Here is a 15,569-nt window from a genome sequence, read left to right as displayed (position 1 = left end):
ATAAGTCGCCGGACAAGATTGAGGCTGTAGTCAAGGCTCCAGCACCGGAAAATGTGTCGCAACTAAGGTCGTTCCTCGGGTTGGTGAACTACTACCATAAGTTCTTGCCGAATTTATCTACAATTCTGCACCCACTGAACACCCTGCTACAAACTGGAGTAACATGGAAATGGAGCGAGGAGTGTAAGCGTGCCTTTCAGGAATGTGATTTCCTAATCACTTCAAAAGTATTGACCCAGTACAACTCAACACTACCGATTCGGTTGGCATGTGATACGTCACCTTACGGCATTGGAGCGGTGCTATCACACAAATTCCGTGATGGTTCAGAGAGGCCAATAGCCTTTGCATCACGCTCGCTAACCTCAGCCGAGCGTAACTACGCCCAGATTGACAGGGAGGCCCTCAGCCTGGTGTGGGAGGTGAAGAAGTTCAATCACTATCTGCATGGGCAGAAATGCACCCTACTGACTGATCATCAGCCCCTGGTCTCAATTTTTAACCCAAAGAAAGGCGTTCCGGTGATGACGACGCAACGGCTGCAAAGATGGTCACTTTTTCTAGTGGCACATCAGTACGACAGAGTACAAGGGTACGAAACAGCATGGAAATGTTGATGGGCTGTCGCGCCTACCATTGCCTACGGTGGAAGAAGCACCTGCAGTGGACCCTGTGGAGATATTCCATGCGACCATAGCCGAATGTTTGCCTGTTACAAACGCAAGTATTGAGAATGAAACCCGAAATGACCCGACACACTCTCGGGTCTATGATTTGACGGTGAAGGGATGGCCAGCATATGGCGACTCACTGTTGCCAGCATTCTCGCCAAGGAGAGAACAACTGTCAGTGTGCCGGGGGACCTTGATGTGTGGATCCCGAGTGGTAATTCCACCCAAGTTGAGAGATAGAGTGCTTAATGAGCTTCATGAGGGTCATCTGGGAGGGGTAAAAATGAAGAGCCTAGCCAGGGCGTTTGTGTGGTGGCCGGGAAACGATAAAGAAATCGAGGATATGACCAAGAGATGCACAGGATGCCAGAAGGTCCAAAACGCTCCACCACAGGCCCCGCTACATCCATGGGAGTGGCCCTCATCTCCATGGCAACGGGTACACATTGATTTTGCTGGTCCATTTATGGACTCAATGTTTCTAATCGCTGTGGACGCCCATTCGAAATGGCCAGAGGTCATTAAAATGTCCTCCACCACCACGGAAAAAACTACTGCAGTCCTAAGGACCATCTTCGCCAGGAATGGGTTGCCAGAACAGGTTTGCTCCGACAATGGGCCACAGTTTGTGTCTGAGGATTTCCGGAGGTTTCTGAGGAATAATGGGGTGAAACATTACACATCTGCCCCATATCATCCAGCCACAAATGGATTGGCTGAGAGGTTTGTTCAGACCTTTAAAAAGGCCATAAAGGCAATGTATAATGACGACATACCACTACAACAAGGTGGATAATTTCTTGTTTGCTTACCGGAATGCGACACATGCAGTAACCAACCAAACTCCAGCCGTACTGTTTTTCAACCAAAGGCTAAGATGTCGCTTGGATTTGCTCAAACCAAACATAAGACGAGATGTTGAGGATAAGCAGTTCCAGCACATAAATGAGAAGCCAACCAGGAGCTTCAAGATAGGGCAACCAGTCTTGGCCCGCGACTACCGAACAGAAAAATGGCAGCCAGGAACGATATGCACACAGCAGGGACCACTAATGTACACAGTGGACGTTGGAGAGAGCATCATGAGACGCCATGCTGACCAGATTCTAGAGTCACAGGAACAAGCCAAACCTATACCACAAGCATGTGCACCTGGTAATGAGCCCGAAGTACAGATTGCGTCTACCTCAGAAGCAGTCGTATTGGAAGCTGACGAACCAACCAATGACAAGGAGCCAGAATTGACTCCACCACAAGAACAGGATACTCGAGAAAGGCGCTATCCAGTCAGGATCAGGAAACCTCCTCAAAGACTGAACTTATAAATGATTATTTCAGTTGATGTATATAGTACCGAGAAAATTGTAATTGTAATTAGTTATTATTTAGTTGTTAAATGAATGTTATGTACTGTTTATCTAAAAAGGGGAGGAATTGTTGTGTATGTACCTTTAAGGGAATAACTGGTTTTAGGCTGCAGTACCGGCAGTGACCACCCCTGTATAAAAGGCCGTAGGAGGCTTCTGTATTTCAGTCTGACGTTGCCTCCTGTTCTCCCGAAGTCCATGTATTATTGAGGCGCGGACTTTACAATTTCCACCCCTTAAGGTCCTAAGTAAAATTGTTCCTTAAGATCCTAAGTAAGAGCCCTCCTTAACCAGAGTGTAGCATGAAGGGTTACTTATGCAGCTTTTAATTTTAGAGCATGAAGTGTGTTCTGGTGCCCAATAAAGCAAAGGGAGAGTGCCATTGTTACCTTGTCTGTCCTGGTCAAGTCATTCAATTTCTTGTGTACTGATCCACAATCCTAGGAATTGCATTTAGCACAATGCCAAGCACTCCTCCTTCTACATGATACAAGAGACATCTTTTGGAGACTTTCTCCCATGGAGACACAGCAGTCTGATTTTCCTCTGCTTTATTTCATCAAAGACGGTTTACAAGTCTGACATAGGAACATACGAACAGGAGTAGTCCATTCAGCCCCTCAAGCATGTTCCACCATTAAATTAGATCATGGTTGATCTGTATCTTAACTCCATCTACCCGCCTTGGTTACGTAATTCTTAATACCTTGACCCAACAAAAATCTATCAATCTCAGTTTTTAAATTTTCAATTGAACTAGCCTCAACAGCTTTTTAGGGAGAGAGTTCCAGATTTTCACACCCTTTGTGTTGCCCTAACTAGGGTCTAACCAGAGGTGTATATAACTAACATAACTTCCACCCCTTTGTAGTCCAGCCCTCTTGGGATAAAGGCCAGCATTCCATTAGCCATTTTAATTATATTTTTGTACCTGTCCACTGGTGTTTAATGTACTTGGATCCCTAAATCTCTGTTCCTTTACAGTTCCTAGCTTCTCATCATTTTGAAAATACTCTGATCTATCTTTCTTAGGTCCAATGTGGCAAACTTCACATTTCCCCACATTGAACTCCATCTTCCACAGTTTTGCCCACTCACTTAATCTATCAATGTCTCTTTGCAACTTTCTGCTCCCATCTACACTATTTACTCTGCCACCTAACTTGGTGTCATCAGTAAACTTGGATATATGACTCTCTCTTCCTTCACCGGAGTCATTTATAAATATAGTGAAAAGCTGCGGGCCCAGTACCGATCCCTAGGGGACATCACTAGTCACATCCTGCCAATTTGAGTTAATATGCATTATCCCTACTATCTGTCTCCTACGTCCTAACCAATTCTTTACCCACGTCAATAGGTTGCCTCTCTTCCATGTGTTCTCGTTTTTGGTACCTTATCGAATGCCTTTGGAATTCCATATAAATAACATCCATAGACACTCCCTTATCTACCACAGTAGTTACTGCCTCAAAAAATTCAACTAGGTCCGTTAGACATGACTTACCCTTTACAAATCCATGTTGGCTCTCTCCGATCTGTTCATATTTGTCCAAGTGCTCAGTCACTTTGTCCCTAATAACAGATTCTAGTACTTCCCTACAAGAGACGTTCGACTAATAGGAATATAATTCCCTAGTTTATCTCTCCTACCTTTCGTAAATAATGGAGTGACATTGGCAATTCTCCAATCCATGGGGACAATTCCTGAATCAAGGGAATTTTGGAAGATACTGACTAAAACATCTACAATTTTCTCACCTATATCTTTTAATACCCTGGGGTGAAAACCATTGGGTCCTGGAAATTTGTTAATCTTTAATCTCATTATTTTCTTCATCACCATTTTTAAAATTTATATTAAACTAGCAAGTTCCTCCCCTTGGTTTATTATTAGTTTTCCTCATAGCTTTGGTACTTTATTCTCATCCTCTACTGTGAAGACTGATATTTAGCAAGTCTGCCATTTCCTAATTTTTAATTACAATATCATCTGCACATGTATTTAAGGGGCCCACATTACTCTAAGTCACCCTCTTTCTCTTAATATATTTGTAAAAACTTTGTGTTGTCTGATATCCCTCGCAAGTTTGTTCTCGTATTCCGTTTAACATCTCTTACCACTTTCTTTGTATCCTTTTGCTGTTCTCTATATCTCTCCCATTCAACTGGATCTCTACTATTGTTTGCATTCATATAAGCCCTTTCTTTTAGTTTTATACTGGGCTGGATATTTACTGGGGCGGGTTGCGTAGGCGGGGAGGTGGAGTTTCAGATGGGAATCCTGGAAGTCTGGGTTTTCCCGCATGCTGTGGGGTTTTAACTCCACACCTTGTCTTGTTCGGCCCTGACAGGTTCCCCACCCAGAAGTCAGCCTGATTGACAGGCTTGGCATCCAGTCGGGCAGGGAGCACTCTGGATCCCCGACCCCCGACAAGGGGGTGGGGGGGGGGGGGGTCTGACCCCCGAGGAGGAGGGGGGGATCCGATCCCCGACCCCCGAGGAGGGGGTCCGACCCCCGAGAAGGGGGGGGGGGGGGTCCGATCCCCGAGAAGGGGGGGGGGGGGGTCCGACCCCCGACCGGGGGGGGGGGGGGGTCCGACCCCCGACAAGGGGGGGGGGGGGTCCGACCCCCGACAAGGGGGGGGGGGGTCCGACCCCCGACAAGGGGGGGGGGCCGACCCCCGACAAGGGGGGGGGGTTCCGACCCCCGACAAGGGGGTGGGGGGGGGTTCCGACCCCCGACAAGGGGGGGGCCGACCCCAGAGAACGGGGTGGGGGGGGGGGTTCCGACCCCCGACAAGGGGGGGGGCCCGACCCCCGACAAGGGGGGGGGGGCCGACCCCCGACAAGGGGGTGGGGGGGGGGGTTCCGACCCCCGACAAGGGGGTGGGGGTTCCGACCCCCGACAAGGGGGGGGCCGACCCCAGAGAACGGGGTGGGGGGGGTTCCGACCCCCGACAAGGGGGGGGGCCCGACCCCCGACAAGGGGGGGGTGCTCCGACCCCCGACAAGGGGGGGGGGGCTCCGACCCCCGACAAGGGGGGGGGGCTCCGACCCCCGACAAGGGGGGGGGGGCTCCGACCCCCGACAAGGGGGGGGGCTCCGACCCCCGACAAGGGGGGGGGCTCCGACCCCCGACAAGGGGGGGGGGGCTCCGACCCCCGACAAGGGGGGGGGGCTCCGACCCCCGACAAGGGGGGGGGCTGACCCCCGACAAGGGGGTGGGTCCGATCCCCGACAAGGGGGTGGGTCCGATCCCCGACCCCCAAGGGGGGGGGTCCGATCCCCGACCCCCAAGGGGGGGGTCCGATCCCCGACCCCCAAGGGGGGGTCCGATCCCCGACCCCCAAGGGGGGGGTCCGATCCCCGACCCCCAAGGGGGGGGTCCGATCCCCAAGGGGGGGGGTCCGATCCCCGACCCCCGAGAAGGGGGGGGTCCGACCGCCGAGAAGGGGCTTAAATGCAAACATAAAACGTGAACACTACCAGATTCCCAAGTGAGAAGAAATCACCAGTGAAATGTCAGGTGCCAGATACTTTACAAAGCTCGATGCCTCAAGGATTTTGGCAACTAAAACTGGATGAAGAGAGCACCAAATACTGTACCTTCAACACACCATTTGGCAGGTATTGTTTCCTCAGAATGCCTTTCGGGATAATATCTGCATCTGAAATCCTTCATAGAGCGATGGAACACATAATTGAAGGTCTGGAAGGAGTTCGGGTCTATGTTGATGACATCATCATCTGGGGCTCCACACTGAAAGAACATAATGAGAGACTGACTAAAGTGCTACAGAGCATACGCCGGAATGGACTGAAGCTCAACGAAGCCAAGTGTCAGTTTGGCGTCCAGGAAGTCACTTTCCTAGGAGATAATCTATCTGGTAAAGGAATAGAGCCAGATATGGAAAAAGTAAACGCCATACTCAAAATGCCCTGACCCACTGACAAAAAAGGAGTGCTACGCATCATGGGGATGATAAACTTCATTGGAAAGTTCATTCCTATCTTGTCAGCCAAGACAGCCTGTCTGCGAGACCTGCTATATAAAACAAATGGGTTTGCATGGACAGAAAGACATGAACAAGTGCGGATAAACCTCAAAACAGTGCTGGCAACCACGCTTGTACTCACCTTCTTTGACCCAACAAAGAGAATCAAAGTGTCAACAGATGCATCAAAAGATGGCCGAGGCGTGGTCTTGCTACAAGCAGAGGGTGAAGATTGGAAGCCTGTTGCCTATGCCGCCAGGTCTATGACTGATTCTGACCGTCGATACGCCCAGATTGAAAAGGAATGTCTAGGCTTGGTAGTTGAACTAGAAAAGTTCCATGGCTACATATATGGACTTCCCACCTTCACAGTTGAGACACACCACTGCCCACTGGTTGCCATCATAAAAAAAAATCTGAATGAGATGTCTCCAAGGATTCAACAACTCGATGAAGCTGCAAAGATATGACTTTGAACTAATCTACACACCAGGCAAACACATAGGGCTGGATTTTCCTAAGCCCCTGGAGTCGGGTTGGAGGCGTGCGGGCGATAAAAATCGGAGATCCGGGGGTCCCGACCCCATCCCGCCTCCAACCCACCTCCATGTCAATTTCATAGGAGTCGGGTTGCCGACAAGTGCTGGAACCCGACTCCCAGAGGCAGGAAGGGATTAAAGGCAATTAAACTGCCGGTTAACAGGTAGTTTTTTGCCTATTCGCGATTTTTATTGCTGGTTTGTGGGCTTCCCAACAGCTCCAAACCACGAAAAGTTTTCGAGGCGGGACGTGGGTCTGAGGTCTTGGAGGGGTCGAGATGCCCAGCGTTCAGGTGAGTGAGGGGTGCAGGAGTGCAAAGGTAAGTGTTTTGCAAGTGTTTAAATAAGTTTAACTTACTTTTACTTTCCTTTACAGGAGTCCTGTATTCCGGTGTCGGGAGTCGGCTGCAAGAACCACAGAAGCTCCGATTTAAAAAAAAAAAATCAGCTTCTTGGTTTCTGCAGCAAAATGATTTTAAAGTTATCCTGAGAAAGGACTGAGGCTGAATTAGCAGTTTCAGTGCTTGACAGCTTCAAACAGCTGTTAAACACTGATATTTCATCTGCCAAAAGCTTTTGACAGATGAAATGTCAATCTCTGACGTCACCTGTTGCCGGGTGGCCCTTAATTGGCCTGCTGAGCCCACAGGGCGGGCTCAACAAGGTCAATCAGAGGAAAATCCAGTGGGTTGGCCACATCTCCATGGAGACGGGACAACAAGCCCGAATGTGGGTTTCCCACCTCCAACCCGCCCCCGTAGCAAAATCCAGCCCATAGTGTTAGCAGATGCACTATCCCGAGCACCCACAATGAGTCATGTGAGCTCTACTGAGGAAGACGTGGATGTTCATGTGAGTATGGTCACTGCTGCGCTGCCCATGTCAGACACAAAATCAAAGCAAATAGCAGAAGAAACAGTAAAAGATACGGTGTTACAAACAGTAATAGAGAACATTCATCATGGTTGGCCAAAAGGTTCCTGTCCAAAGTACTATCACATCAGGTCAGAGTTCTATCACATCAGGTCAGAGTTAAGTGTCACAAGTGGACTATTACTAAAACAGAACAGAATAGTCATTCCACAGGCTCTACGTCAAGACATGATCAAAAGGATTCATGAAGGACACCTCGGAATTGAAAAATGCAAAAGGAGAGCAAGAGACACTGTTTATTGGCCTGGCATAAATAAGGACATTGAGAACATGATAGGCATATGTGAGACATGTCAGAAACACCAAAACAAACAAGCAAAGGAACCAATGATAGTAGCTGACTTACCAACAGCACCATGGCAAAAGGTTGGTATGGACCTCTTTCATTTGAATGGTAAAGACTATCTAATAGTGATCGACTACTATTCTAACTATCCTGAGATGGCGCCGCTCTCAAGCACATCAGCAAGCAGTGTCATAATACATGTTAAATCCATCTTTGCCAGACATGGAATTCCCAGGATTGCCGTTAATGACAATCGTCCGTGCTTCAACTGTAAGGAGTGGCAACAGTTTGCAGCACATTATGACTTTCAACACATCACATCCAGTCCTCTGTATACTCAGTCGAATGGTAAGGCAGAGAAAGGTGTTCAAGTTCTCAAACAGCTACTGAAGAAAGCAACAGAAAGCAAGTCTGATCCTTATCTCGCCCTGCTGAGCTACTGAGCCTCCCCTTTAGACTGTGGTTCTTCACCTGCTGAGCTCCTAATGGGTCGCAAGTTGCGCACCACGCTACCCTGCTGTGCAAAAGAAAAGCAGAGTAAGGAACTAAGACAGAGACTTCAACTGTTAAAGCTGAAACAGAAATCACACTATGACAAGTCATCCAAAACTCTGAAACTATTGACAAGGGATGATGATGTTGTCAGGATTGAGGATCCAAATGCATGGAACAGGAAAGCTAGAGTTCTTGAGGAAGTAGGACCAAGGTTAGAACTGAGGAAGGACAGATTCTCAGGAGGAACCGCCGTTCCCTCCTGAAAACACAAGAAACTATCCAAGAGCAAATCGATGACAATGCCGCAACTGAATCTTGTCACTCACCACCAGAACAATCTAACACAAACACACATACAGGCTCTCATGAAAACACATCAGACTTACCTGTGCTGAGAAGATCCACACGTGAAGTAAAAAAGCCTGATAGACTTAATCTTTGAGTACAAAGAAAACTATAATAAAAGAATGAAAAGCTTAGAGTTCATAAAGTAAAGCTTTGAAAATGTGTTGACTGTTGAAGATGTTTATGTCATTATGATTGATTGATATTGATTTTGTTTAACCTCTAAGGAAGGGGGATGTAATGATCAGTAACATGTCATTCTAGAATGGTACACTAGGTGGAGCTGTATGTTCAGTAAGGGGCTACCCACAAGGCAGTCGTCAAGACGGATGCCTGTACACTAGTCCACATGGCTGAATAAATGACTAGCTCAAGCTAGCTGTTCATAATGAAAACATCTATTTATTTGTGAATAACAGGGGGGTCCAATCCCCGACCCCCGAGGGGGGGGGTCCAATCCCCGACCCCTGACCCCCAAGGGGGGGTCCAATCCTGTTGGGGGGATTGTATGGAGGGGGTCTGATGGTGGGGGAGCTTGGAGAACCAGAAGGAAGAGCTCCTGCTCCTCCTGGCCCACTTACCTTCTCCCCAAGGCCCGGGAAACCCTTCCGGCCAGAGTAAAACCTGCAAAGCTGGTTAAATCTGAGGCTTCCAGCCTCATTAACATATTTAAAACGCCAACCCACCTCCTGGGAGCGGGTTGGCTGTCCACCCCTTGTCCCGCCTTAGTCAAGTCAGCGGGTTGAAGCCGGCTTCCCGAGACGCTCGGAATTTTTGCCCAATTAAGCCCTCACCCGCACCCCCATGTTTAAAATCCCCCCACTTTCTCTCACTTCTCTTGTTGACCAAGGTTGTTTAATTACACAAGTACAGCTCTCGCCCTTTAGGATAATGTATAAGTCTTGTATTCGCCAAATATTTCCTTAAACACCTCCCACTGTTCGTCTGTAGTTTTATCCGTTAATTGTTTTGTCCAGTCTATTGTGGGCAATTTACCCCTCCAAAGTCTGCCTTACCTAAATTTAAAGCCTTAGTTGGTGACTCACCCTTCTCCCTCTCAAATCTAATATCGAATTCAATCATGTTATGATCATTGTTAGCTAGGTGTTCCCTTATGTTAGATTGACTAATTCAGGCTTATTACTCATCACTAAATCTAATAATCTTTGAGGTTGTGAGCTTTTCTTTTATGGCACAGGTGATGTCCCTTCGCCGGCTGTCTTTTCCACCTGCCCCTGTGGTATTTCTTCTTGAAAAGTGACACAAATACACTCATGAAACATTCAGTCAAGCTACCTGACAGGGAACTGACTGAGCCCAGCACCTTGCTACCTGTTGCTCCCCAGCCTGCTGCTGCGATCTTCAGATATAACTGTTTTAAGGTTGCACTTTAATTTACAAACACCCCAGCACATTATCCCGGGCTTAGCACTAAATGGCTCCTCCAATGGATAACGCAAATATGCTAATGCACGAAATTCTGGTGCAAATGCTTTCCAGGTGGGTGTAAGTCATGTCTCATTGACACAAATGCAGCAGAACTCAGCCCATGGAATTTCAGTCCAAATGCTTTTTAGGTTGATTTTAGTAACTCTCTTGTGCTCAACTATAAACAAAGATGAATAGCAAGCAGCAGGACTTGGAAAAATCAGATACTAAAACCAACCAGCATTAATTTTTTTAATTTTGTTTAGTATTCATTTAATCCTTCTTTAGAAGGGTAAATTCACTGATCTTGCAATCCCAGCAGGGAGCCACACTCGAAGTGGGTTGGTAACCACTCTGCTGGATTTTCTATTTTTAAACTTGATTGCTTTCCCTTGCATATGCCGTGCTCGCATGTTAACACAAACTTTTTCTGAAAGTCTAAATTGGCAATTACTTTGGTTCAGTAGTGGGCTCTCACGTAACATTAGATGCTGCCCCATCATACGCAATTAGTCACGCAACATTACATTCACAGTGGCATCTACAGGCTCTGCATCTTTAGAACCTTGAGACTACCCACTACTTTTTAATATACAATAAATATGTAAGCAATTACAATTCACGCAGATTATGGTGCTTCTTAAACTGTTTTATAGAGGATGTAAATATTAAAGCCTGTGATCTAAAGTAAAATCATTGCTTTATAGTTGTAAGGACTAAAAAAATAATGGGTCAGATTTTATTCTCAGCAGCAAACAAATGGCGCCAGCCGTTCATTACGCTTACAGTTGCCCACAGACTTTCTATGGCATTTTGCATTGGAACTTGCTGTGATTCGAAAGCCATTTTCTGTGCAGCACCCTCTACAGGGGATCTGAGACCTCTGAACAGGGGAAGCAACTGTGTCGCTCCTTCAGCAATCAGATTGAAGAATCGTTAATGAGCCGCGCAACGTCTGAACCAGGGAGTGTCAGTTAGCATAGTTAATTCAATGCCAAAAATCATGTACAGAAAGCGAAAGAGAGGGAAAGAAAGATGTGATTAAGAGAGAGATAAAAGAGACAGAAAGAAAATGTAAAAAAAAAAATCATATTTATTTTTTAAATCTCCAACAATAATTAAAGTCTTAAGGAATGAGACTCCACACTTGTAAAAGTTAATTTTCAGTGGCAAAGAGGTTGTTTGGCAGTAATTAAGACTTATCACACCATCAAAAAATGACTTACACTGGAATGGACAAGCCCTAACTTTTTCTGGCGAGTTTAGTGTGTATCTATCACGTAAGTACAGCAACTCCATGCCAGTCTGTGTATTTCTTTGCCGAATCTCTCAGCGGGGATCTGTTATTGCGAAGTTTCTGGAGGAGCAGGCAATTCGGACAGCAACTTCCTGATTTCCGTATTTAACTGTGTATGTGCAGCCGCTGGCAGTTGCTGTCCGATTTACGCTCCAATAATGGTGAATGCTGTTAGCCTCACCGTTATTCCTGCAGCAAAATCCGGCCCAATAGTTTTCATTAAGTCAACTTAGCAGTCGAATCAAATGGACTTGTAGTTCTATTAACTCCCTCCTCACTTTATTGTCAATTACAGAAACTCCCTGCAGTCTTCAAAAATTTCAGTGATTTTCAACATAAAACATTTATTAGAGAAATAATGGACAATGTGTTAGACTTGGAAGAAAGACACCCATAACCCCGTGACTTTGTATGCTAGTAATCTTAGAACTTCAAAAATTACTGTTCATTCCTATTTAGAATCTACAGCAAAGATTATTTGGGTTTCATGAGCTGTAAGCCAAGTATATAATCATTATGCACTGTTAGCTCTTAAAATTGTTCAATACATTTTTTCAGCATTAGACTGTGAAACACAAAGCTTTATTCAGCAAATAAATTTCCAGGTCACAGCGATTTCTGCATTTGTAATATGGTCGCTTTGATAACAAGTTACTTAAAGAGAATTTTCAAGTCTTTGGTATGCCGAGTTTGTATCAGGAGCAATCCAACCTCAACCAAGAAATAATGAAGCTGTAAGTGTGTTACAATGATTGGTGTCACAATCCAGATCAAGAGGCCATGCCCCATGAAATATAGTCTGCTACAGTGGAAAATTATGATTAAAAAGTTGTTGAAATAGCATTAGCAAAAGAAGAAACAGATTACACAATCAACTAAGTACTTAATCATAATAATACTGACCAATTCTATTCATTTATTATTGTATTTTAGGTTTAATTTAAACATTTTTGATTGACAGACCAAGTTGGCCAAAGCCCATAGTGCAGGACACCACAGGTTGAAAAGAATAAAAGATGGGTAAACCAGGAAATAGTGTTAGAAATTGATAGGAGAAGGAAAGAGTGAGGAAGGGAAGGATTCCACAGTTTGGGGAAATACTGAGATTGTGCAGTGAGTCTGATTATAACATAATGAGGATGGAGGATGAGTTTGCCTGGCAGGGGTATTTGGAGCTTAGCAGGAACAAGAGAGGAAAGTTCACTAGTAACATCAATAAAATAGAGAAAGGCAAGCTTGTGACATGGTGTGGAGATGCCGGAGTTGGACTGGGGTGGACAAATGTAAGAAGTCACACAACACCAGGTTATAGTCCAACAGCTTTATTTGAAATCACAAGCTTTCGGAGCGCTGCTCCTTCGTCAGGTGAAAGCTTGTGATTTCAAATAAAGCTGTTGGACTACAACCTGGTGTTGTGTGACTTCTTAAGCTTGTGACAGAGATTAATGGCTAGAGGTGACAAAGGGATCATCTGTCACATGACATGACTTTGATTGTATTCTCTGAAGAAGTACAAAGCAGCCTATGCAGAAATGGCAGTAAAGTCAGACAGGTTTGGGATTTATAAAGCATTAAGGGTTGTTGAAAGAAAATATTTAAAAGTGCATTGAAAACATTTGTGCTGCACCAGATATATTTGCTACCAGTTAAAACTGCTGTAGATGCCAGCATGTTACACAGCACCTGTATTTTTGAGAGATTAGCACTCCTTTAAAGATTAATAAAGACTGAAAATTTACATTTCACAACCTGTCAATATTGCCTAAGATTTACTAATATCTGGCATCAGTATTCCATTCAGGCAATCGTCACAAATAAAGTATCTATAATATATTAAATGCCTTAGTTAGTTCATATGCTCCATTGAAACCTGTTATATAAACATGTCCTATTAGGAAGTCAAAAATTAAAATGTCACAGTTTACTTGTAAATGTTATCGGTCATGAGTAGGTGGTACTATAATAGTCATTCCAATGTTAAATGACAACTCTGACTTGTAATTATTACCTTTCAAACCATTAGGTGGTGCTGTGTCATCTTTTCCCCACAAATCATTCAAAATGCTTTCTGAAAAAAATCCCCTCAGTACTTAAATGTAATCACACTGCCTCTTTGGGTGGTCGATTGTAACTGCAGTTACTCTTCAACCAGGTGGCAAACTTCAGCTCCAGTGGACCAGCTGAGCCTGAAGCTCACCATGCACTGGTCCTCCATCATACCGAGGTGGGTGATTCTGGTGCAGTAGGTTTACCCCCTGGAGCAGTCTCTTTTGTTAGTACTGCGCATCCTGTGTCCCCTGCATGCCCAGTCCTCCACATGCCAATGCACTATAAAAGAGCTAGTAAGAACTGCTGGATCCACTTTGTGTGGTTGAAAAATCCTCTGTACCATTAACGCTGTTACACCATGCATCCAAATGTTACCCTTCCCAGGTAAAATAAATCCTTGTTCTGAACAGCAGTTCAGAGTTCACTTTTCATTTATACCCCAACTTAACCCACACAATTTTCTCAGGATAGGCTTTTAACAATATCTTCACATTCCTCAATAACCCTTAAAAGGCATTACTTTCACAAATGTGCTTATGCACTTTAGGCTGTGAGGAAACCCTAACCACTTTCCACCAGTCTTGCGCGGCTGTTCACGGGAGTCTACTTTTTAACTTGACTCCCAGAGGCAAGGATATGTTACCGTGAATTCCTTTAACTATTTCTTACATAATATTTCAAACGATGGTTGGTACGATTCTCTGCGCTTGGCGGGCGACAGGTGCAACAGATGGGTTGCTTGGCACCTTGTTCTAAATGGTCATTAATGGGTCGTTTAATGAGCTGGAGATGAGAAACAACAACAAGACTTACTTAGAAGTTGTCTTTGCGAGGCTGTGAAGTTTGTGTCTCCTTGCCAGAATGGATTCATTAAATGGAAACATTTACTTTCAACTGTAAGCAAAAACACAAAACACGCTGTAAAGAGGAATATAAGCTGCATGATAAAAAATAAAATAGGTTGCACAAGGAAAAATTTCAAATCCGCGATTATCCTACAGTAGTTGATAGTTTGAGGAATTATTGCAAATATTTCTTAGATTACTACATCTATAAAAAATAAATTGTTAATATATTAAATAGGAAAGCATCTCATATTTCTCTAGAATTTAAACTAATAGTCTTACATTTGCAAGTTCTCCAAAGTCCAGAATGGGAGCTGAGCTTGTCGGAGGAATTGGAGAATGCTTGCAGTTTGGAGGCATCGATAATGTACCAGAAATCTGTCCCAATCGCCACCACCAGAAAGACGAAGCTCATCGCACCCGCCAAAGCAACAGACACTGAGAGGACGCGGAATGTCAACTTCATCCTGGACAATGGACAATCAGCAGGATGGGGAAATTCGCAGTCACTCCGCCGTCTCGGTGGACAGCTCGGGAAACCGACAATGCTGCCACTTCTTTATCATGCTCGTTTCGGTGCCAATACAGCGACCGCTCAGTGGTTCTGCCTCTGCTATTCGTCGGAGCGTGAAGATGAAATGTGTGTCAGACGTAACTCGCTGAAGCTACTGTGTGTGTGTTCATCTCTCCGGAGCAAAGCCAGAGACAATCTATGAGCACGTTTACCTTTATTTCCATATTAGTGAAGTCCCCGCATCGTTTACTCATATAAGCCCTTAAGTTCCCAAAAGCGGGTAAGTTTTCAGTTTGGTAACCACGCTGAACAGTTGGGTATGTGTGTATGAGAGAGAGGGCAGTGGGGTCGCAGGCTGCTTTTAATGTAGTATTTTACAGCAGCACAGCACACCTGAGACCTGCTTGAACTGCTTCTGGTGAAAAGATAACAATGTCACAGTAGATGTCAAAAGAAACAATAGAGAATGCTGTAGATCTGAAATAAACAGCGAACATTATACAGGTACCCGGGCTTGATGTTTGGGTTGAAAGCCCTTGCTCAAAAGTTCTGATGGAGGAAATGTTTGGAGTTCGATTCGATCATAAACAAAACAGATTGCAACCACATGTAAACATATGGAGCTGTCTTTAATAAAAGCAGAAAATGCTGGAAATACTCAGCAGGTCAGGCAGCATCTGTGTAGAGATGCATCAAAATAGTTCCTTTTTTAAAACGGGAATAACTTTTAACCCCATAAATAAGACTGACATTTATTTGCTTCTTTTATTTTGAAAACTGCATTCAGAGTTTTAGAACTGGG

General features: G+C 45.1%; 1 protein-coding gene across 1 annotated transcript in view; it reads right to left on the bottom strand.

The window, feature by feature from the left end:
• tmem114 (transmembrane protein 114) overlaps positions 1-14,967 on the bottom strand; it is a 305,718-nt gene extending 290,751 nt beyond the window's left edge. The window contains exons 1-2 of the mRNA XM_086000889.1: positions 14,536-14,967; positions 14,222-14,302 (exon numbers count right to left, since the gene is read on the bottom strand). Of these exons, the coding sequence (XP_085857015.1) occupies positions 14,222-14,302; positions 14,536-14,719 (265 nt within the window). The 5' untranslated portion in view covers positions 14,720-14,967. The remainder of the gene's footprint in view (positions 1-14,221; positions 14,303-14,535) is intronic.
• Positions 14,968-15,569: the final 602 nt, after the last annotated feature.

The sequence above is a fragment of the Somniosus microcephalus genome, chromosome 11, assembly GCF_052327205.1.
Source record: "Somniosus microcephalus isolate GS21.2 chromosome 11, FLI_Smic_1.0, whole genome shotgun sequence".
Lineage (NCBI taxonomy): Eukaryota > Metazoa > Chordata > Chondrichthyes > Squaliformes > Somniosidae > Somniosus > Somniosus microcephalus.
This window is presented reverse-complemented; position numbering and strand designations above follow the sequence as displayed.